This window comes from Physella acuta, unplaced genomic scaffold, assembly GCF_028476545.2.
Source record: "Physella acuta isolate Inbredline_101_S28 unplaced genomic scaffold, ASM2847654v3 ptg001114l, whole genome shotgun sequence".
NCBI classification, from domain to species: Eukaryota; Metazoa; Mollusca; class Gastropoda; family Physidae; genus Physella; species Physella acuta.
The window spans coordinates 97,501-120,000 of record NW_026732631.1 but is presented as its reverse complement, the minus strand read 5'-3'; the positions used below and the strand labels follow the sequence as shown (position 1 = coordinate 120,000).

The window sequence follows — 22,500 nt, the reverse complement described above, 5'->3', positions numbered from 1 at the left end:
ACCACTAATTTTGCGCTTAATCGGAAGTGCCTAGCTAGCCGAGATGATAGTGTTATAGACTTATAGTTACCGTGAAGACAATAAATAATTGAGTTTCTTTATTAAACTATTTTAGTCCTTAAATATTTGATATAAATCTTTGATTTTTAGCTTCACGGATCTTTTAATTCGAGAATTTAAAAAAAATTATCTAGACTGCAGCCAGCCGTATATTGTAGATCTAAATTCTAGATCTAGTTTCTAGCTCTATCTAGATTCTATATCTAGGTCAATAATAAATTTCTATACTAATTATTCTATATTAATCTACGTTTGTTTAGCAATGGAATTTGCTAAATTAGGATATAATTAAATACTATATAATATTTGAGTAATTTAAATTTATTTATATTAAACGATGTCTTAATAAATTTACCTCAATAAATTTGCACTTTTTGTATGTGCCCAGTTAGCTGAGATAATAGTGTAACAGTTACTATGCTGGTAGTATGGGTTCGCGACAGATCATGTCAATGTTTAATTTTTTTTTTAATTTTTATTTTTAAATGTGAATGATAATTTTGTCCATCGGGACTTTGCGGTATACGGGGCAGGTGAAGTTGGGTAGGTGTAGAGTTTACCTTTGACCTCAGCATATGAAGGGACAGTGTGGTTAGACCCATGCTCAGCCGAAATCGATGTTTTTAAACATATGGTTATTCAAAATGACGGATAGTCAACTTCTAAAATTAGGCGTTTAATTTTGTCTCCATATGGGATATGCTCTGTTTTTTTCCTATTTTTTAAAATAAAAATGTAAAGCCTTTTGAATACTTTTAATATGTTTTGTCCATTGAAAGTAAGTATCAAACAGCAATTAAAGGTTTGAAAACATTTTTGGTTTTCAAAGAAACTGAAAAAAACCTCCGCCATTTTGAATTTTTTGTCACTTTTAAAAATGCTAAAGCTTTTATTATTTACTTTACATGTTTGATTTACAATAGAGTTACATGACTAAAAACCATTGCGCGCCTACTGAACGTGATGGCGCAGCCATTGAACGTGATGGCACAGCTATTGAACGTGATGACGCGTGTGGTGTGGTTGGATAGACATGCCTACTAATTCGGTCCAAATTTTTATTAATTCATAAAAAATTAATTAGGCATCCAATTAAGTCAAATTTAATGTCACTATGCATTGTCTTCATGTTTTGACCCACGTGCCAAATGTGAATCGTATCGGTCAAGTAGAAGTGTCCGAATTTTCACTCCGGCGTTTCTATCTAGACTGACGACAGACTGTCGACAGAGGAAGTGAGTTAAATAAAAGCTTGTAAAAATTCATAAAAATTTTTTTTTCGTAAAAAACGTTTTAATAACAAGCTTTTATGTAATGATGCACTAAAAAGTAGAAAATAAATTATACACTACTATTTAAATTACTATAAAGAAAAGCGTGGGTCACTTTAGTACTTTAGTACCTATTGTATACCTTTACTAATATTTGAGAAGAGACCCACGCTTTTCTTTATAGTAATTTAAATAGTAGTGTATAATTTATTTTCTACTTTTTAGTGCATCTTTTTAGCTCACCTTTTTCAGTGACCGGCATATGGAGGGATAGTGTGATCAGCACTATTCCCAACCGCCTGCAATTTCCTTAACATGAGTCAGGTACACATCAGACATGGGTGGACTCGAGCCGAGAATCAGAACTCGAGACTTTTGATTTGATTTCCCTACCCCGCCCCGCTATTGTATGCTGAAGTATGACATTTCCTCGGAGGGGGGGGGGGTCTGTTATTTGTATTGATGAGTAACAATAGGGATCGGCGTGGTCTATGGTAACGCTTATGGCCGCAAAGCCGATAAGTCTCTAATTAGAGCCCCCGGGAAGGTTAGGTTTAATAGCCTGGGACAGCAACCCTTCTAGGAGAGACAACTGGATAGCTGGGGAAGCAACCCATCTAGGAGAGACAACTTAATAACTGGGGGCAGCAACCCATCTAGGAGAGACAACTAGATAGCTGGGGACAGCAACCCGTCTAGGAGAGACAACTCTATTAGCTGGGGACAACAACCCATCTAGGAGAGACAACTCGTTAGCTGGGGACAGCAACCCATCTAGGAGAGACAACTCGATAGCTGGGGAAGCAAACCATCTAGGAGAGACAACTCTAGTTAGCTGGGGACAGCAACCCATCTAGGAGAGACAACTCGATAGCTGGGGAAGCAAACCATCTAGGAGAGACAACTCTAGTTAGCTGGGGACAGCAACCCATCTAGGAGAGACAACTCGATAGCTGGGGAAGCAACCCATCTAGGAGAGACAACTCGATAGCTGGGGACAGCAACCAATCTAGGAGAGACAACTAGATAGCTTGGGACAGCAACCCGTCTTGGAGAGACAACTCGTTAGCTGGGGAAGCAACCCATCTAGGAGAGACAACTCTAGTTAGCTGGGGACAGCAACCCATCAAGGAGAGACAACTCGATAGCTGGGGAAGCAAACCATCTAGGAGAGACAACTCTAGTTAGCTGGGGACAGCAACCCATCTAGGAGAGACAACTCGATAGCTGGGGAAGCAACCCATCTAGGAGAGACAACTCGATAGCTGGGGACAGCAACCAATCTAGGAGAGACAACTGGATAGCTGGGGACAACAACCCTTCTAGGAGAGACATCTGGATAGCTGGGACAGCAACCCATCTAGGAGAGACAACTCTAGTTAGCTGGGGACAGCAACCCATCTAGGAGACATCTGGATAGCTGGGGAAGCAACCCATCTAGGAGAAACATCTGGATAGCTGGGGAAGCAACCCATCTAGGAGAGACATCTGGATAGCTGGGGAAGCAACCCATCTAGGAGAAACATCTGGATAGCTGGGGAAGCAACCCATCTAGGAGAGACATCTGGATAGCTGGGGACAGTAAACCATCTAGGAGAGACAACTCGATAGCTGGGGACAGCAACCCATCTAGGAGAGACAACTCAATAGGTGGGGACAGCAACCCATCTAGGAGAGACAACTCCATAGCTGGGGACAGCAACCCATCTAGGAGAGACAACTGGATAGCTGGGGACAGTAATTGAGTAAACCATTTAGGAGAGACAACTCGATAGCTGGGGAAGCAAACCATCTAGGAGAGACAACTCCATAGCTGGGGACAGCAACCCATCTAGGAGAGACAACTCGATAGCTGGGGAAGCAACCCATCTAGGAGAGACAACTCGATAGCTGGGGACAACAACTCATCTAGGAGAGACAACTCGATAGCTGGGGAAGCAACCCATCTAGGAGAGACAACTCGATAGCTGGGGACAACAACTCATCTAGGAGAGACAACTCGATAGCTGGGGGCAGCAACCCATCTAGGAGAGACAACTCGATAGCTGGGGACAGCAACCCATCTAGGAGAGACAACTAGATAGCTGGGGACAGCAACCCATCTAGGAGAGACAACTGGATAGCTGGGGAAGCAACCCATCTAGGAGAGACAACTGGATAGCTGGGGAAGCAACCCATCTAGGAGAGACAACTGGATAGCTGGGGACAGTAAAAACTCCATTAAACAAATGCTTCCTTGTAATATATTCTTTGCTTGACTAAGGCTATAGAAGCAAGTCCAGAAAAAAGGATGAACTTGGAGTGAACGGGCAATATGGCGCCTAACTCGTTGACATGTAATAGTTGTGTTGGAGTAGATCCTGTCCAACATTACCGTAGCAACAGGGGGAGGGGTTAAAATGATTTTTAAAAAAAATGACAACCTTTAGGATAAAGTTTATGGTTTTAGGTAAGATAAAACATTTGTGAACGATATGTTTCGTTTTCTAATATAGACGTTTTGAGTTTATGAAAAAGATTTTTATGATCAAATTAAGTTTCGTCATAAATATCTACATTTAAATTGACTGTCGAGACAGCTGACATTAGTTCTTTTGTTAATTAATAATTTTAGTGTCAGTTTCAGGTTTATTCTAACAACTAGCCGTCCCGGCCAGGCCCTGCTCTGGCTTTTGTGAAAAACCTTTCTGTTAAAGGCCATTACCTGTGTGTTTAGTAATCATCATAAACCCGGCATTGCCCACCCAAACCACAACCAACCAAAACAACAAAACGCAAACATAAAGTTAACACAATTACAAATACAAACGAAAACAAAAACCTAACAACAAACTCAACCACAAACACCAATACAAACACAAAGAAAAAACAAACAAAAAAGCAAACGAAAACAAAAACATAACAACAAACCCAACCACAAACACCAATACCAACCAATAACAACACAAAAAACTAAAAAGCAAACGAAAGCAAACCAAATAAAAACGCAAAACCAACCAAAAACACAAATACAAACCCAAAGAAAAAAAAACAAACAAAAACGAAAAAAGAAAGAACAAAAACGAACCAAATCAAACCGCAACCACTAACGCAAACCCAACCTAAACACAAAGAAAACACTAACGCGAACATAAACGCAAAGTGCTCACAGTCTAGCCCGGGGCGGAATCGCCTGTTTTAGCTTAATAAACGACTATAGTACCCCAACTTATTCATAGTCTTTTGCGCTCACTTAAACGAACGCGCCTGTTTCAATTTAATGAACAATTATAATACTCCAAGCTTATCCGTAAAATACCTACAACATTTGCACTTGATCAATCCCCGCTAATTATGTAATTATTTTTTTTTCCAACACCAAAACAAAGTAATAAAAAAAAAATTCTTTTCCACTAATGCAATGGTTTTATAAAGGGAAGTAATTGTGTTTTCCTAATTTATTAAAGGGAAGTAAGTGCTATAGGACTAAATAAAGACATAATTAGAATTTTTGTAAAAGATGATATTTTTTTAAAACTTGTGTTTAATGAACATGCCGAAAATTATTACTTTCAGTTTGATAAATGAAAATTATTTCTCAAAACTTTCAATATTAATTTTTTAACTCATAAATTTAGACCATAAGGACTTTAATTATCTAACACTTAAATCCATAAAAGATCCACGACAAACATATGTGTTACATACAGAATTGAGCTTTATATATTAGATATGTACATTATTTTGCACAATTATTGCAACACTTCAGAAGATAGATAGAATATAGAAGTATCGAAATGTTTTTGGAAGCTAAAAATAAGTATCAAAACATACTGTGGTTTTAAGGGGGTAGGCCCCGGTAAATAAATACTTTCTTAATACTAGAGAGCAAACAATTATTATTTTATCTAAAGCTTTTTAAAGATACATCCGCATCAGTGTTTCAACTACAAAAAAGTTATTGGTGTGAAAATCTTGAAAAAAAAAACCTTTCGTAGGATTTCCACCAATCATAATATATATATATATATATATATATATATATATATATATATATATATATATATATATATATATATATATATATATATATATATATATATATATATAAATTCTCTTCTGGGAGCCGTTAGAAAACAAGCTGCAAGCGCCTCCTTGCAGTCCCCTCTCTTTCTCTCTATCACTATCACTACCACCCCCACCCCACCCCCACATTGTCTGGTGAGCTGTGGTCACGCTGTTTACATTTTAAAATCATAGAGACGGGTTTGGTGACGGCTATTAGGGGCAGATAATTTAGTTTGAAACGATTTTAAACTTAGAGGAGGTAACTAAGAGGAGGCTGCTTTCACGTGGGCTGTTTTAAAGCAAATATTTTCAGTGGCAGCATTGGTACTGTCGAATTCACAAATTATGAATTACTGAAAAGTAGAAAATAAAACAACTAAATAGCGGCGTATGATACGCCGCGGGTCGGCTCGTATATATATATATATATATATATATATATATATATATATATATATATATATATATATATATATATATATATATATATATATATATATATATATATATATATATATATATATATATATATATATATTACGCACAGTAAGCAATGAATTCATAATTTTCTACCATATGTTGGGGGCACTCAGCTAAAAAATTTAAGTGCAGATTATTATAAATTTTCAAATTGTGGGTTCGTTAAAATAACTTAATTTAATACCCCAAACTTCCCCAAAATTAATTTTTCCACCAAATTCCCAACGAGTTATTGTTATATTAACTCAGTCAATAACAGTTTTATAATCCATGCGATTTAGCTTGACTTGAACGAGGAGCTATTAGGCAACCCAAGTGGATCAATTGTTGGTAGCTTTAGCGGATTAGCTAGGATAAAAACCACGCGAACGAAGCACCAGCTAAACGCCCTCACGAACGAAGCACCATCTAAACGCCCTAACGAACGAAGCACCATCTAAACGCCCTCACGAAATAACAACTATCTAAAAACCCATAAAGTTGAGTAACGAGTTAACTGGGAGATACAACAGTGTCGACAGTGACAAAATGAGATATCCCTCCACAGTTCATAGATAGACTGTCTAAGCTAATAAAACCATTTTCCTTTGATGCTGTATATTCGTGTGTAGGATATGTTTTCATGCACTACTGGGTGCAACCTGTTGCCTAGCGCTTACAGGAAAATAACAATCACTGTATTACGCTAACACTTGAGGCGGTATAACATTTCAAATAATATTCAAGCCAAATCAAGATTTTAACTTACGGTCATATGTGGGCGTCTAGGGGATAGGCGAGCTCAATAAGGCCACCTAAACTCAATTAGGCAATTTTATGATATTAAGTAGGCCACCCAAATTCATCCGAAAAAGGAACTGAAAAAATCAATACGCAGGAAGCTTTACAAGTGATGTGTTGCAATGATCCAGCTAAATTTAAATTACTTCACTATAAACATAGGCTATTTAAATGACTGTGTTAATAAATTAGCACTTAAATATAACAACAACTAATCTAATCACATTTCTCTTCGATTGCCTAAAATACATTTAGTATCTTCACAATAATTGGACAGGGTGAACATTTCTCTGATCCTTGCTATCACTTTAGAAGAGTAATCTCTTAATTTATTTTATTATGTAGCTAGCCGTGGGTATCCGTTTATATTTTTACTGTTATGTTAATTTGGAATATTTTTTATTATAAAATAGTTATTAGTTGAAGCCCAATGTACTTGATAAGTAGATTTATAGAATTGAGATCTAAATCAAATTTGAATGAAATAGTTCATTTATTCATATTCTAAATTTAGAAGATGACGCCATTAGTTTTGTGTACTTTCCGTAGTTTCAGCATGTGGCATGTGACGTCATTGTTTATTGGGTTGTTGTCACACCATAAACACTTTTACGGTTGCATAAAAAAATGAGTTTCTACATTTGAATATCGGTTTATTTTTATTTCTTTCTTTGAATAAAATTTAGTTTATACATTTAAAACATCCACCATATTATTTTCATCAAAAGTCCGTATCATTAAGTTCTCCATATATCGATGAAGATACTGATCTCTTAGGCTCGGGACGTGCGGACAGAGAGCGAGAGAGAAGTGCGCACGTTGGCTTTTATATATTAGGTTAGTATGTTTTGTGCTAAAAACAACAAATATTTATGTTTATATAAAAACTATGCCACTTCTCTCCACACTCCCCTAGTAAAATTAAGCTTACCTAACATTTCAATTAAATGCATATTCAACAGTAATGGTTGGGATGGCATATGTAGTCAAATCGGGCTTTAAAGTAAAGAAGTTTGTGACAAAACGCTCATTTTTAGAGGAAACAGACGTGAAAATTTCCTAGAATTCTGAAAGTTATTTGAAAGATCAGAAGAAGAGTAAATACCCATTCCGGTTAACGGGAATCGCTCAAAAGTTTAAAGACGTCTACACATTGGATATGATACTTAAATATTAATTAACGTCAATCAACCTGATCAACACATATGCATATACACACGGGCGCACGAACGCGCACACAGACACACACAGACAGACACAGACACACACAAACACACACTTTTATCCTGAGGACTGTTTTTTTTGTATCTCCAGATGAACCCAAGAATTTGCCGGAGTTAGCTGACTGATTTCTATGAATGACGACACTGGGATGATGAACAAAAAAATCAAATTAAAATGACCTGCAGATAATGCCAAGACAAATGTCTGTAATAAATTCACGATTGAATCCTCTCGATAACTGTCCTTTTGGTGAGTCGTGCAGGAATCTTAGCCTGGATATTCTTAGTTTCTCTAGAATTAACCCGAATTTAAGCTCCTTTAACTCTACCGTTAGTGCTGATGAATCGGCAAATCTTCTGTCCAACGAGGCCATCGCCAGCTTGATTGTTTTGTACTCGCTGACCATCCTCTTCTCGATAGCAGGCAACATTTTGGTGGTCGCCGTCTTCACCAAGGGTCGTCGCTGTCGGACTGACATCCGGCCTTTTCTCATTAACTTGGCCGTCGCCGACCTGATCATGGCCTTGTTTTGTATGCCCTTCACATTTACGTTTGTTATGATTCGAACCTGGATATTTTCTAGCCCCATGTGTCCCCTTGTACTGTTCATGCAACACCTCTCGGTATCGGCCAGTGTCTTCACAAACATGGCCATAGGCATAGACCGATTCCTAGTCGTGACCTTTCCCCTCCGGGCCAGGATGAGCAGTCAGAGGGCCAGGTATACGCTATTCATCATCTGGCTCTGCTCTCTGGCGCTCTCTTCGGTCCAACTCATTGTGGGTAAAGCCAAAGACAAAGGCAGTTTTGTGGACTGTGACGAGGAGTGGTCATCAAGCGGAGCACGTCGGACGTTCACCATGTTTGTACTGCTGATCACTTACATCACTCCACTGATTATTTTAGCTGTTACTTATTCAATCGTGGCTATTTTATTGTGGAAAAGAACAGCCCCGGGTAATGCACACGAAGAAAGGGATTCACAGCAGCTCAAGGCAAAGAGAAAGGTTAGATTTTGTTTTTTCCCACAGTGCAAGTGACTAAATTCATGCTTGAATCATCAGTTGCTTTGTGTAGCATAACATGCATTATATATTGAGTGTTATCGTCTCTCTCAACTGACTGAGATAATTTAGTGATGATCTCAGCGCCTGGCCAGAGTTTCTTCCAGGCATCTCTTCGGGGGGGCGAAGCCCCCCCGAAAAATTTTCACCGCCCCCCCCCCCGAACGAAATGAAATTTATATAATTTATATAGAAAATATATACTTTTAACAGTGTCCGCCCCCCCCCCCCCCCGAAGAAAGTTTACCGCCCCCCCGAAGATTTCAAGTGCCCCCCCCGGAGAAAAAAGTCTGGAAGAAACGCTGCGCCTGGCTTGTCTCTTTTGACTATAAATAGAGTTAAAACAAGAGAACAAATATTAACTTAGCCAGAATAGTTTCGTATTTGTAAAATGCGCCCTCTTTATTTTTTACTTTCTCGTATATACGAAGTATAGAGAAAGTCTTGTAATCGTGCAAAAAAAATCGAGATTTTTGCAAATCTCGACGTTTTACATCTCACTGATACGGAAAAACATAATTTTGCAATCTTGTCCGTATGTCTGTGTGTCTGTGAGTGTGTGTGTGTGTGTCCGTGTGTAAACACGATAACTTGAGTACCGTTATAGCTAGGTTGATGAAATTTCATATATAAGTATTTTATCAAAATCGTAGATCCTGATCAACTTTTGAGCGATTTCCGATAACCGGAAGTGGTACTTTTTCTACTTTGAATTTTTCAAAAGCCTATAACTTGAGTACTATTTCAGATAGATAAATGAAATTTGATATGTAAGTAAAAGATCTAATTCTCTACCTTCTGTCAAATTTTGAGTCATTTCCGTTGACCTGAAGTACTTATTTACGCTATTTCCGATTTCTCAAAAAACGCATGTAAATTTATAAAGTACTAATAATATTGCGCACTATTATGCACATCTTTATTTAGCGTTCACTTGGTGTGCATTTCTTTTTTCTACGAGATTATATTCTATTTTAAAAAATTTGAGTAATTAAAATGGATTAAAAATCATGTCTAGAAGTCTAAATCCCGAGTTGCCATCCCCCTTAGTGTTATATTAGAATATTCGAGAAAGTTTAGAGGAGATCACTCCCGGTTTATTTTAAAGCAAGACAACCAGTTCCACCTATATTACTACGAATACTGAAACATTACATTTCTTTGTTTGTTTATATTTGAGTATTGTATCAAATTTGTAGTTCTGTATCATTTTTTGAGCGATTTCCTGTAACTGGAAGTAATACTTACTCAATTTCCGTTTTGTCAAAAGCCAATAACTTGAGTACCGTTGAGTCGACGAAGTTTCACATATATATACTACAATGTATTCGCACGTTCCAGTCAAATTTTGAACGATTTTTGGAAAGCCGAAGTAGTACTTTACTTTATTTCCACTTGAATACTGTTTTTTAATCCATCCTACACTTGAATAATATTCAATTTTTAAGTGACCTCCAAAATCGGGAGTGGAATGTTACTTAATTTCTGGTTTCTAAAATACCGATAAGATGATTACCGTTTTAGTTAGGAGGACGAAATTTTAAACATAGATATACAATTTTATTAACTTGATGCATTCACATTTTGAGTGATTTCCGGTGAGCAGAAGTATTACTTTACGCTATTTCCAATTTCTTAAAAATTTCCACTTCTACCGGACCGATTTCTTCCAAACTTTTTATTTACATCTAGACTTGACAACAGTGCATTGTGACATAAAATTTGTCTGAATTAGATGTTTAATTGATTTTTAAAAACATAATCGATGTTTCCTACATAAAGCACTAGTTTTCCGTCCTATCATACACAGCTTGTTTCTTTTCATTTGGTGCGCAATCCTTTTTTCTACGCTATTCTATTCTATTTAAATAATGAAATCTACAAAAAGTTTAGAGGAGATCACTCCCGTTTTATTTTAAGGAGGCGTCAATTGTAAAATTATTTGTCTGAATTCGGCTATTCTAAAAATACCCAATTTTACTGTAAAAAGTGAACGCTGGTCCGAAAGGTGTTGTTTAGAGAGCATCGGCTAGATGTAAACAATGTCCAGGTAAAATGTGATGACAACTTAATAGTTTCCAAATAAATAGAAATATACTTGTGATTCAAACATTAAAACAGTGGTATTTTTATATAAAATTTACTATGGTTTGTAATAGAAATTTGGGGGCCCCTAAAATTTGGGGGCCCCTAAAATTTGGGGGCCCTTTCTGCTACCCTCTATCCCACCATCCATCCGCTACTGCCTGCGGTAATATCTTTTTACAATCAAAGTGGCAAACATACTATTAAGTAATATCTTTTTACAATCAAAGTGGCAAACATACTATTAGGTAATATCTTTTTACAATCAAAGTGGCAAGCATACTATTAGGTAATATGGAATAAAATACACAAATAAGTATATGTAATGAAATAATCAAATCGAAACATTTGCAGTTAAATATTACCCAAGTCACTAAAGAACTCTTGATAAGTATGAATGGCAAAACCTTGTTAGACTCAGTGGCGGAACTAGAAAAAAAGGGCCACCCCGCAAAAAAATGTTTTTATGCCCCCCCTATATATATATATATATATATATATATATATATATATATATATATATATATATATATATATATATATATATATATATATATATATATATATATATATATATATATATATATATATATATATATATATATATATATATATATATACAAAATACGAACATAGGATACTCATTGCAGGCCTGTTCGGGTTTAATTAAAAAAAAGTTTTTTTTAATTAAAACAAATTACAACAACATGTCATGTGTGTAAGTGCATTAGTGTGTTCTGTGAAAATCGGTTTTATTTTATATCTGCTATAAGACCTCTAATCCCATAGTCGGTCAAAAGAATATAAACCATGACAGCTTTGTATAAGTAATGGTGTCTCGTGTTATGTTTTTTTTTTTTTTTTTGTATTTATATTATTAATATTAATTACATTTCCTTTTTATACAGTGTCATTCTTTAAGTACTTTATAAATAAATAATAATTCAGAGAAATAATTGCTTTTTAATTTGTTTAGTACAAATCTATTACAAGGAGCTTATGAGCACCCCTATTTGACTATTTAAAAAAGGGAAATAAGTAATGGAAGTGGCGTGAACGTTTGCTTATCTTTGATAAGCTTGATTGTAGGAGAAAGAGGACGGCTTTCAGATTGGTTTAAAAACAAAGGGAAAGAGAATATACAAGAGCGTGGGGTGGTGTCTATAGAATAAAGATAATCCAACCGCAGCTACTGTAATCTTTTTTACAAAACAACCATCAAGTCAAAAATGCACGAAAATTAATTTTTTTAACAATAAAAAATTGATTATGGTCGGCTTTGGGCCCCTAAATGGCGTGGGCCACCCCGCATTGCGGGGTCTGGCGGCACTGTAGTTCCGCCCCTGGTTAGACTATAATTTTAAAATTAATTGGAGGAATGAATTATAGTTATGTATCCAAGGTGAAAAATGTAAATTTCAAATACTTTCTAAGTCTTGCTTGTTTACCGAACGACGTTATATAAACTAGTTAACTGATCACTTTCATCCACCACACCAGGTAACTTATCTGGCCCACTACCCTGCATTCGAATATATAAATAAAACCTGTCAGTGAATCATCCATAACTCATATATCCCAGTATTGGCTTATGCACAATATTGTATGTAACTACACTTAACCGTTCACTTATGTATGATAATAGATAGGGCTAAAACAATAGACATGAAAAGTCAATGTAATCATGCTAAATTTAAAAAAAAATCTTTTAAAATTATGCCAAGCGATAAAATTAAAGCTGATTGCGAACCATCGATTACACTCATTTTTATATTTTTGTATTGAATATTAGCCGTTGGAAAGTCGTTTAGTACTATTTTATCAATTGAAATATTTTCAAAAACTGCCTTCAACCTCTTATTGAAGTCAACCGGAATGACCAGTGAGAGTAAAACTATTAGAGTCAGAACAATTGTTTTCCATGATAAAAATAGACAAAAGCGATCTATGATGCATAGTGTAGTATTGTATTTATATTTAATAATATAACATCCCCAATCACCACAATACCATGACTCTAGTAATCCAAACGAAAAATAAAAGTGTTTGCTAAATTACTACTACATTACCAGTAATTATTTCTTTGACTATTTCTATTAATGAAGCCGGAAGTATTTGTGTACACAAATATTATAAAACATTCAATTTTGGTTAAAAATATTTATCATTATCATTCATTCATTAGTTCTCTTTGCTCCTTATGGAGCATAGGGCCTCCACCATTTCATTCCATTTCTTCCTATCCTCGGCTATTAATTTTGACATCTCCCAAGACATCCCTATTGGCTTCAGTTCTTCAAGAAGACTCCGCCTCCAGGTCTGTCTTGGGCGCCCTCTCTTCCGCTTTCCCTGGGGGTTACACTCAAGCGCTTAGCGTGTAACATTTGTCTGAGCCTTTCGCAGTGTGTGACCCACCCAGCGCCACTTCCTCCTTCTTATTTGCACACCTATAGGCCCCTGCCTAGCTTATCTCCACAATTTTATGTTCGGCACTTTGTCCTGCCATCTCAATTTCAATATCTGTCTAAGGCATCTGTTCATGAAGGTTTGTATCTTTGCTGTGCTTGCCTTGGAGACTCTCCATGTCTCTGCTCCATACAGCAGAACTGCCTTGACATTAGAGTTAAATATCCTAATTTTTGTGGTAATGGAGATGGCCGAACTTTTCCATATGGGTTAAAAATATTCTTTCTGGCAATTAAAATTTGGAACCATCTGGAATCAGCTTTTTTAAGTCTATTAACTGCATTTTGTTTTTACGCAAACTTTTCAGCCCCAGAGCCGCAATATCTTGTGTTAACTTTGTGTTTGTCTTTATGTTTATGTTTATGTTTATGTTTATGTTTATGTTTATGTTTATGTTTATGTTTATGTTTATGTTTATGTTTATGTTTGTGTTTGTGTTTGTGTTTGTGTTTGTGTTTGTGTTTGTGTTATGTTTATGTTTATGTTTATGTTTATGTTTATGTTCATGCTCATGTTCATGCTCATGTTCATGTTCATGTTCATGTTCATGCTCATGCTCATGTTCATGTTCATGTTCATGTTCATGTTCATGTTCATGTTCATATTCATGTTCATGTTCATGTTCATGTTCATGTTCATGTTCATGTTCATGTTCATGCTCATGCTCATGCTCATGCTCATGCTCATGCTCATGCTCATGTTCATGTTCATGTTCATGCTCATGCTCATGTTCATGTTTTTGTTTTTGTTGTGTTTTTGTTGTGTTGTGTTGTGTTCATGCTTGTGTTTATGTTCATGTTCAAATTCATGTTCATATTCATATTCATGTTCAATGTTCATGTTCAATGTTCATGCTCATGTTCATGTTGCTCATGTTATTCATGTTCATGTTTTTGTTTGTGTTTGAGTTTGTGTTTGAGTTTATAGTGAGGATTAGGGTTTATGTTTATGTTTAGTGTTTATGTTATTGTTTTTAAAGGTTGTTTTGAAGGTTAGGCTTTATGTTTATTGTATTGTTTATTTTGCTGTTTATATTTGTGTATATGTGCTTGTTTTATAGACATAGAAGAGCTTGTAGGGGAGAGGGTTTATGTCCATGTCTTTCTGGTTGTTGTTGGTTGTGGTTATGGTTAAGTTTAGAGTTAGAATTAGGTTATATATTTTCTCAACTGTCTTTATTTTGATTAAGTAATTAATTGGAAATGTAATATATTCTCAAAACCCCCGGCAGCTCCGGGTATGTGATGCAAAAAAACACACGTTTCACTGTTTTTTGCAGATACGTTTTTCATTAAAGCCAGTGCAGGGACATTGCCGGGACGGCTAGTATGGAATAAAACAATCATCAATTTAAATATTCTAAAAAAAATTATGATTATAAATAAAAGCTGATTATAGATCGCGGTTGAGATGAAATACAATGTTTCCCCCTCACACTTACACGGTATTAACACTTCCGGCAATTAGTTTTTGTAGTTGATGAAGACGTTTATTGTTTTTACAAGCTTTTATTTAACTCACTTCCTCAACAGTCTGTCTGTCTGTCTAGACGGAAACGCAGGAGTGAAAATTCGGACAGTTCTACTTGACCGATACGATTCACATTTGACACGTGGGTCAAGACATGAAGACAATGCAATCTGAAACTAAATTTGACTTAATTGGATGCCTAATTAATTTTTTATGAATTAATAAAAATTTGGACCGAATAAGTAGGCATATCTAGCCAACCACACCACACGCGTCATCACCTTCAATAGCTGCGCCATCACGTAATGGCTGCGTTCAAAAACCATTGCGCGCCTACTGAACGTGATGTTCAGTAGGCGCGCAATGGTTTTTAGTCATGTAACTCTATTGTAAATAAAACATGTAAAGTACTGAAAAAAAAATTCATAAAAAACGTTTTAATAACAAGCTTTTATGTAATGATGCACTAAAAAGTAGAAAATAAATTATAGACTACTATTTAAATAACTATAAAGAAAAGCGTGGGTGTCTTCCTTAACATTAGTAAAGGTATCCAATAGATACTAAAGTTGTGATAGATTGTAATCACTGACGAGGAGCCACCTTGGTTGTTAACAGTCTTTATTTACAGCCATGATGGAAAGAGGAAGGAAGTACAATGCACAAGGGACATCACTCCAGATAACAATATAAATATAATACTAATACAGAAGAGTGAGTTCCCTTGACCTCACAATTATCTCAATCTATTACATCCCTTTACCCTTAGAACACAATAACACATCTCTCAATAGAACAATTGATAGTATCCTAAAATCACCAATTATATTGTAACATGAACACTATGGTAGATTACATCCTTACAAACAATGCACAATATGTTACAACATAATTAAAATACAAAACAATAATGTCAAAGTCCTTTTGACCTTTAAAATCATAGGTCTAACTTATTTGGGACTTTGATTGTCCTGTTTGACCTTCTCAGTAGCTTTTGATTTGGTGACTCAATATTCTGACCATTTGGATTCTCTATCTCAGGAGGTCTAGGATTTAAATCATTAACTCCAGAATTTACATTTTCTGACTCCAGACAACTTGGTTCACTCATATCAACAGAACTTGGTTGTGGAACAAACTGAGTTGGTGTGAACTGATCAGACTTGGTGGGATTGACAGATTCACATTTATTATCTGCACAAGTTATTTTTAACTTTATAAGACACAGGTCCTGTACATTGAACAATTTGACCTGGTATCCATTTTTCCTTTCTCCCATAGTTTCTTAGATACACATTCTCATTAACACCAAATTCTCTTTCAATGGGTGTTCTGTCATGATTTACTTTTTGAATTGGCATCTGAAAGTATTATGCTATTATTCAGATCCTTAACTGGCATAGATTTCTTTGATTGATCAATTTTCTCAGGTAATCTGATAGTGCTTGTTGGTAACCAAAAATACTGTTTAAAAGTACTATCCTGGACAATATCACTTTGCAACTGTGATCCAGTATTTGAAATGGGTGTATTAAATGGCAAAAATCTATTTTTCTTTTCTTTTGATGTTACCCTTTTAATTTCTGTAAGTGCTAATGATGTTAGCAAAGTTGTTTTATGATCACATTCCTTCTTACTAATGTATTCTCTTTAAAACATTTGAAATTGCCATATCACCATAATCATTTATTAAGTTACAAATACTTTGTTTAGGCAACTCTGACTGATAATGGACTGCATCTTCTCCATCTTTAATATTATCTTCACAAAGGTTTTTATTTCTTATTTTATATGGCCTTAAGTCATCATTCACAGACTCTTCAGGCCAACCATTCTTACAGTACTCATATACTTTTATTAAGCACTCATCTTTTTGTGTTTCTCTTTTAATATCATTCACATCTATATTGGAATTATCCATGATAGTGAAGAGAACAAATACATCTTCTGGTACATAGCTCAGGCTTTGGTTTTTTAAAGGTAATCTATTAAGACTATCTGCACTATTCTCAGATCCAGGTTTGTATTTCAATTCATAATTGTATGCAGTTAGTGTGATAGCCCATCTTTGAATTCTTGGTGAGGCATGCTCAGGTAGGGTTTTGTTTTCTCCAAATAAACCTAGCAATGGTTTATGATCTGTAAAGATGGTGAACTTCCTACCAAACAGAAACTTATGAAATTTCTTAACACCAAAAATGATGCCTAAGCCTTCCCTATCTAACTGAGAATAATTTTTCTCAGCCTGGTTCAAAGATCTACTGGCAAAAGCAATGGGTCTGTCACCCTTCTCATCCCTGTGGGACAAGACTGCTCCTACACCATCTGGTGAAGCATCACATGTTAATATAAGTCTTTTCCCTGGGTCATAGTGAGTTAGTAAGGTGTCAGAAGACAAAGCCTCTTTTGCTGTATTAAAAGCAGTATCTTGTTGTTTACCACAGTGCCAAGTTGCATTTTTCTGTAGCAGCTTGTACAGTGGTGATAGTTTACCAGACAGATTTCCTATGAACTTTGCATAGTAATTTATTAAGCCCAAAAAAGCTCTTAGTTGTTGGGTATTTTCAGGTTTGGGTGCTTCTTTAATGGCTTTTGTTTTCTCAGGTTGAGGTCTGATGCCTTGTTTGCTCAATATATAACCAAGAAAACTAATTTCTGTCAACATGAATTGACATTTATCTTTGTTTATCTTTAAACCTTTTTCACCAACAATTTTCAATACTTTATCAAGTGTTTTAAGATGTTCAGTGTCATTCTTACCAGTTATGTACACATTGTCAAAGTACACACAAACATTTGGAATATCCTTAAAAATACTGTCCATGACAGCTTGGAAAATTCCAGGGCTAGATGATATGCCAAAACATAGTCTTTCATATTGGTAGAGTCCTTTATGTGTGTTTATTGTCGTATAGACTTTTGAATCTGGATGCAGTTCTAGTTGAGTGTAAGCATGACTAAAGTCTAATTCAGTGAATTTGTCTCCTCCTGCCAAATTCAAAGAGATTTCCTCAATGTTAGGTATAGGGTACCTATTTAGCTCTATTTGCTTATTCAGTGTAGTTTTATAATCTCCACAAATTCTTATAGAACCATCCTTCTTTAACACTGGCACAATGGGCGTTGCCCAATCGGAATAGTCTACCTTCTTTATAATGCCATTAGATTCCAATCTACTTAGCTCATTTTCAATTTTATTCCTCATTGCATAAGGTGGAACTCTAGCTTTGCAGTATCTTGGATTTGTGTCTTTAATGCTTAACTTCACTGTTCTATCATTTAGTAATCCAGAGTTACCAAAAACACATTTATTTTCAGATATAACTCTATCTAGTGAAGTAAGACTAGATTCTTTTACATTCTTCAATGAACAAATACTCTCCCAATTTAACTTAAGATCACTTAACCAGTTCCTACCTAGTAATGGTGGTCCATTTCCTTCAACCACAAGAAGAGGAAGTTTAACACCTTGACCATTATAACTTACATGAACCATACACTCTCCTATTACCGGAACATTGTCACCAGTGTATGTTGTTAGACACTTGTGACACGGCTGTAGAGACACTGATCCTCCTGTGACAGCGTCAAAATCTTTCTTTGTTATGACTGTTAGAGATGCTCCAGTGTCAAGTTGGAAGCTGATGCTCTTACCGTTGATATAAACTGGTACATTGATAGGAGCATGACTTATTGATTTCACAGAGAATAGGTTGAAATCCGGCTGCGAATCAGTTTGAGCATTTTCACAGGTAGAGTGGTTCATTGGTTGGGTTAGGTAGTCTTGGTGAGAGTTAACATAGTGCTGCCTTTGGTTGCGGTACTGTCTTGACTGGCTAGATTTAGCAACAGACGAAGACTTTGCAAAGCAGGCCTTGGCAATGTGACCTTGCTTACTGCACTTATAACAAGTTGCAGACTTGAACTTGCACCGATGAGATGCATGGGGACCTTTGCATCGATGACATTTTTGATAATTATTACTAGATTTAGATCTAGGATTTGAACGAGCAGGCTGTTTAGCATAAGTTGGAATGCTCTGATAGGGTTGATGTTTGTTGACTAACCTGCTGTTTACTGCATGCATCTCTGAGGGCGTTAGAGATTTTGCCGCATCTGATGACTGCTGGAATGACGTTGCAAGTTGTATTGCTTTTTCCAATTTTAGATCTGACTCGAGCAGCAACTTTCTTTGAATATCAGGGCTGTTTACACCTGTCACAAACTTTTCACATAATCTGTCAGACAGCGTGTCTCCGAATTCACAAAATTCACTTAAATGACGTAAAGCAGCAACATATTCTGATATTGACTCGTTTGGTTGACGAGTCCTACTGTCAAATCTAGCTCGACATAGAAACTTTGATGGTACAGGCGCATGGTGGTCTGTTAGCAATTTGCTCAGCTCGTTAAAGCTCTTGGTAGTTAGACTAGCTGGTGCGCATAAGTCCTTTAGTAGCCTAAATTGTTGAGGCCCTATGACTGTTAACAAAACAGCTCTCTTTTTGGCTTCTATCGTCACGTCGTTAGCTTCAAGGTAAAAGCTTAACCTATCTAGGTAATCCTGAATGATTTCATCATTCGAATCAAATTGTTTTATTTGGCCATACAGCGCCATTATTCTAGAAATACTTAGCTAATAAGCTCTAGCAAACCTCTTTTTTGCGTAAGTAGGTGCTCTTTCTAGTAGATTATTTATCCTTCGTCGCCAATGTGATAGATTGTAATCACTGACGAGGAGCCACCTTGGTTGTTAACAGTCTTTATTTACAGCCATGATGGAAAGAGGAAGGAAGTACAATGCACAAGGGACATCACTCCAGATAACAATATAAATATAATACTAATACAGAAGAGTGAGTTCCCTTGACCTCACAATTATCTCAATCTATTACAAAAGTGACCCACGCTTTTCTTTATAGTTATTTAAATAGTAGTCTATAATTTATTTTCTACTTTTTAGTGCATCATTACATAAAAGCTTGTTATTAAAACGTTTTTTATGAATTTTTTTTTCATATGAAGTTAAATCCTCATACGCCTCTTAGGTATCGATTTCTTGTTTATATGAAGGATCAACCCATACGCCTCTTAGGTATCGATTTCTTGTTTATATGAAGGATCAACCCATACGCCTCTTAGGTATCGATTTCTTGTTTATATGAAGGATCAACCCATACGCCTCTTGGGTATCGATTTCTTGTTTATATGAAGGATCAACCCATACGCCTCTTAGGTATCGATTTCTTGTTTATATGAAGGATCAACCCATACGCAACTTGGGTATCGATTTCTTGTTGATATGAAGGATCGACCCATACGCCTCTTGGGTATCGATCCACTGATCCCATTGAGAAACGTTGCTGCTTTACAGTGTGACAGGACTGACGCCGATTAATCCTAGGCTCATCTCTTCGTGCTAAGGGTTAGGGTTACAAACTCTCTTCAATTAATGGATTCAGTTTTTGCCAGCAGCAAGTAGCAATTTCATTGATGTGATCTATTCATGTGCCATCAAAAGTTGTCTTTACAGAAAACAAAACTTTTAAATATAGCATGTGTTTTTTTTTCCTGCGTAATTGTAGCTTTCCAATAAGCTAATTTAAAATGTTTCTTTTTCTTTAGATATAATATGTTTTAAAGAACTCTTTATGATATAAATATATTTTCTTTATGCAGCAGGAAGATGGCTGAAATTTGCAACTTCATGCAACATAACCCAAACAGTATTTCTTCCAGACATCTCTTCCGAGGGCAGGGGGGGGGGGGGGTTGGGGAGGGGTGTTTAGTTACCGCCCCCCCCCCGAACGAAATGGAATTTATATAGAAAGCATATACTTTAACTAGTGTCCGCCCGTCCGCACCCCGGAAAATGTTGTCCGCCCCCCCCCCCCCGGAAAATGTTGACCGCCCCCCCCCCCCCGGAAAATGTTGTCCGCCCCCCCCCCCCCTCCCCCCCAGAAAATGTTGTCCGCCCCCCCCCCCCCTCCCCGAACATATCAAGTCTCCGTCCCCCGGAGAAAAATGTCTGAAAGAAACACTGAACCCAAGTGTTTTAAGATTTAGTAAGTCTATTTTTGGTGAGCCTCCCATCAGATGCGCATTGATTGGGGAGGGTTGGGGGCGCTGAAAGAGCATGAGTCAGAGGCCTCCGATTTTTTAGGGTCCCTGATTTTTAGATGTTTAAACGTTTGAATCACAATTTTTTTTTTAAATTTCAAACAATTTGAAACTTAAGCATAAATAGCATTTCCAGACATTGTTTATATAAAACCGGATCTCCCTAAAATAACATAGTCGGGACCAGCGTTTTTATAGAAAAATAAAGTGACTTGATTTTAGAGTTAAGAAAACAGAAACTGCAGCCGAAATCTGACAAAAGGTTAACCCCTCTTTAAATAAACCAGGAGTGATCTCCCCTAAACTTTCTCGAATATTCTTATATAACACTACGGGGGATGGCACTTTAAAAAATAGAATAGAATCTCGTAGAAAAGAGAATAGCGCACCAAGTGAACGCCAAAAAATCTATGTATAAAAATGTGGAATATTTTTAGTACATTATAAATTCACATGCGTTTTTAGAGAAATCGGAAATAGCGTAAATTACTACTTCCGATCGACGGAAATTACTCAAATTTTGACAAAAGGCAGAGAATTAGATCTTTTATTACATTGAAATTTTATTTATCTATCTGAAGTAGTACTCAAGTTATAGGCTTTCAAAAAATGAAAGTAGAATAAGTGTACTTCTGGTTACCGGAAATTGCTGAAAAATTGATACAGAACTACAAATTTGATATAATATTTATATATGAAATTTCATCAACCTTGCTGTAACACACACTCACATATACACATACACAGACACAAACACCTACATGTATACGTACACGTACACAATCATTGGTACCATACTAAAACTTTAAGAAAGAAGGGAGCTAATTGGTTCACAAGAGTGAACAATGAACCTCTACTTTGGTCTCCGACAGAGCGCTGTTATAGATAGGGGAGATCACTAACTAAATAACTCAAGCACTTTTTTTCTGTCTCGCCTACTCAAAATACGTACGAGATTGAACTTATGGATCGACCTCGTTTGGACGAAATTAGAAGGAATCACGCACTCAGTAACTTTTCGATTTGTCTGCTGGCTTAGCGGTGGATAAAAAATATGTGGATATTAATGTTGTTGGCGGATAGAAGGGTTTCTTTCAGACTTTTTTCTAGGGGGATGGGAGGGTTTCTTTCATTCTTATCCTTTGGGGAGGGTTAAAGGTTTATATTTTCTATATAAATTATATTTTGCTTATATTTGGTCCTCCTAATAACCCCACTCGTCCTATACTAGCCCCACTAGTCCTATACTAGCCCCACTCGTCCTATATTAGCCCCACTCGTCCTATACTAGCCCCACTCGTCCTATATTAGCCCCACTGGTCCTATACTAACCCCACTCGTCCTATATTAGCCCCACTCGTCCTATATTAGCCCCACTCGTCCTATATTAGCCCCACTCGTCCTATATTAGCCCCACTCGTCCTATACTAACC

At 36.3% G+C, this 22,500-nt stretch overlaps 1 protein-coding gene across 1 annotated transcript in view; it reads left to right on the top strand.

The window, feature by feature from the left end:
• Window positions 1–8,196: 8,196 nt before the first annotated feature.
• LOC131955903 (pyroglutamylated RF-amide peptide receptor) overlaps window positions 8,197–22,500 on the top strand; it is a gene marked incomplete at its 5' end in the record, with an annotated part of 39,033 nt that continues 24,729 nt past the window's right edge. The window contains one exon of the mRNA XM_059320210.1: window positions 8,197–8,869. Within this exon, the coding sequence (XP_059176193.1) occupies window positions 8,197–8,869 (673 nt within the window). The remainder of the gene's footprint in view (window positions 8,870–22,500) is intronic.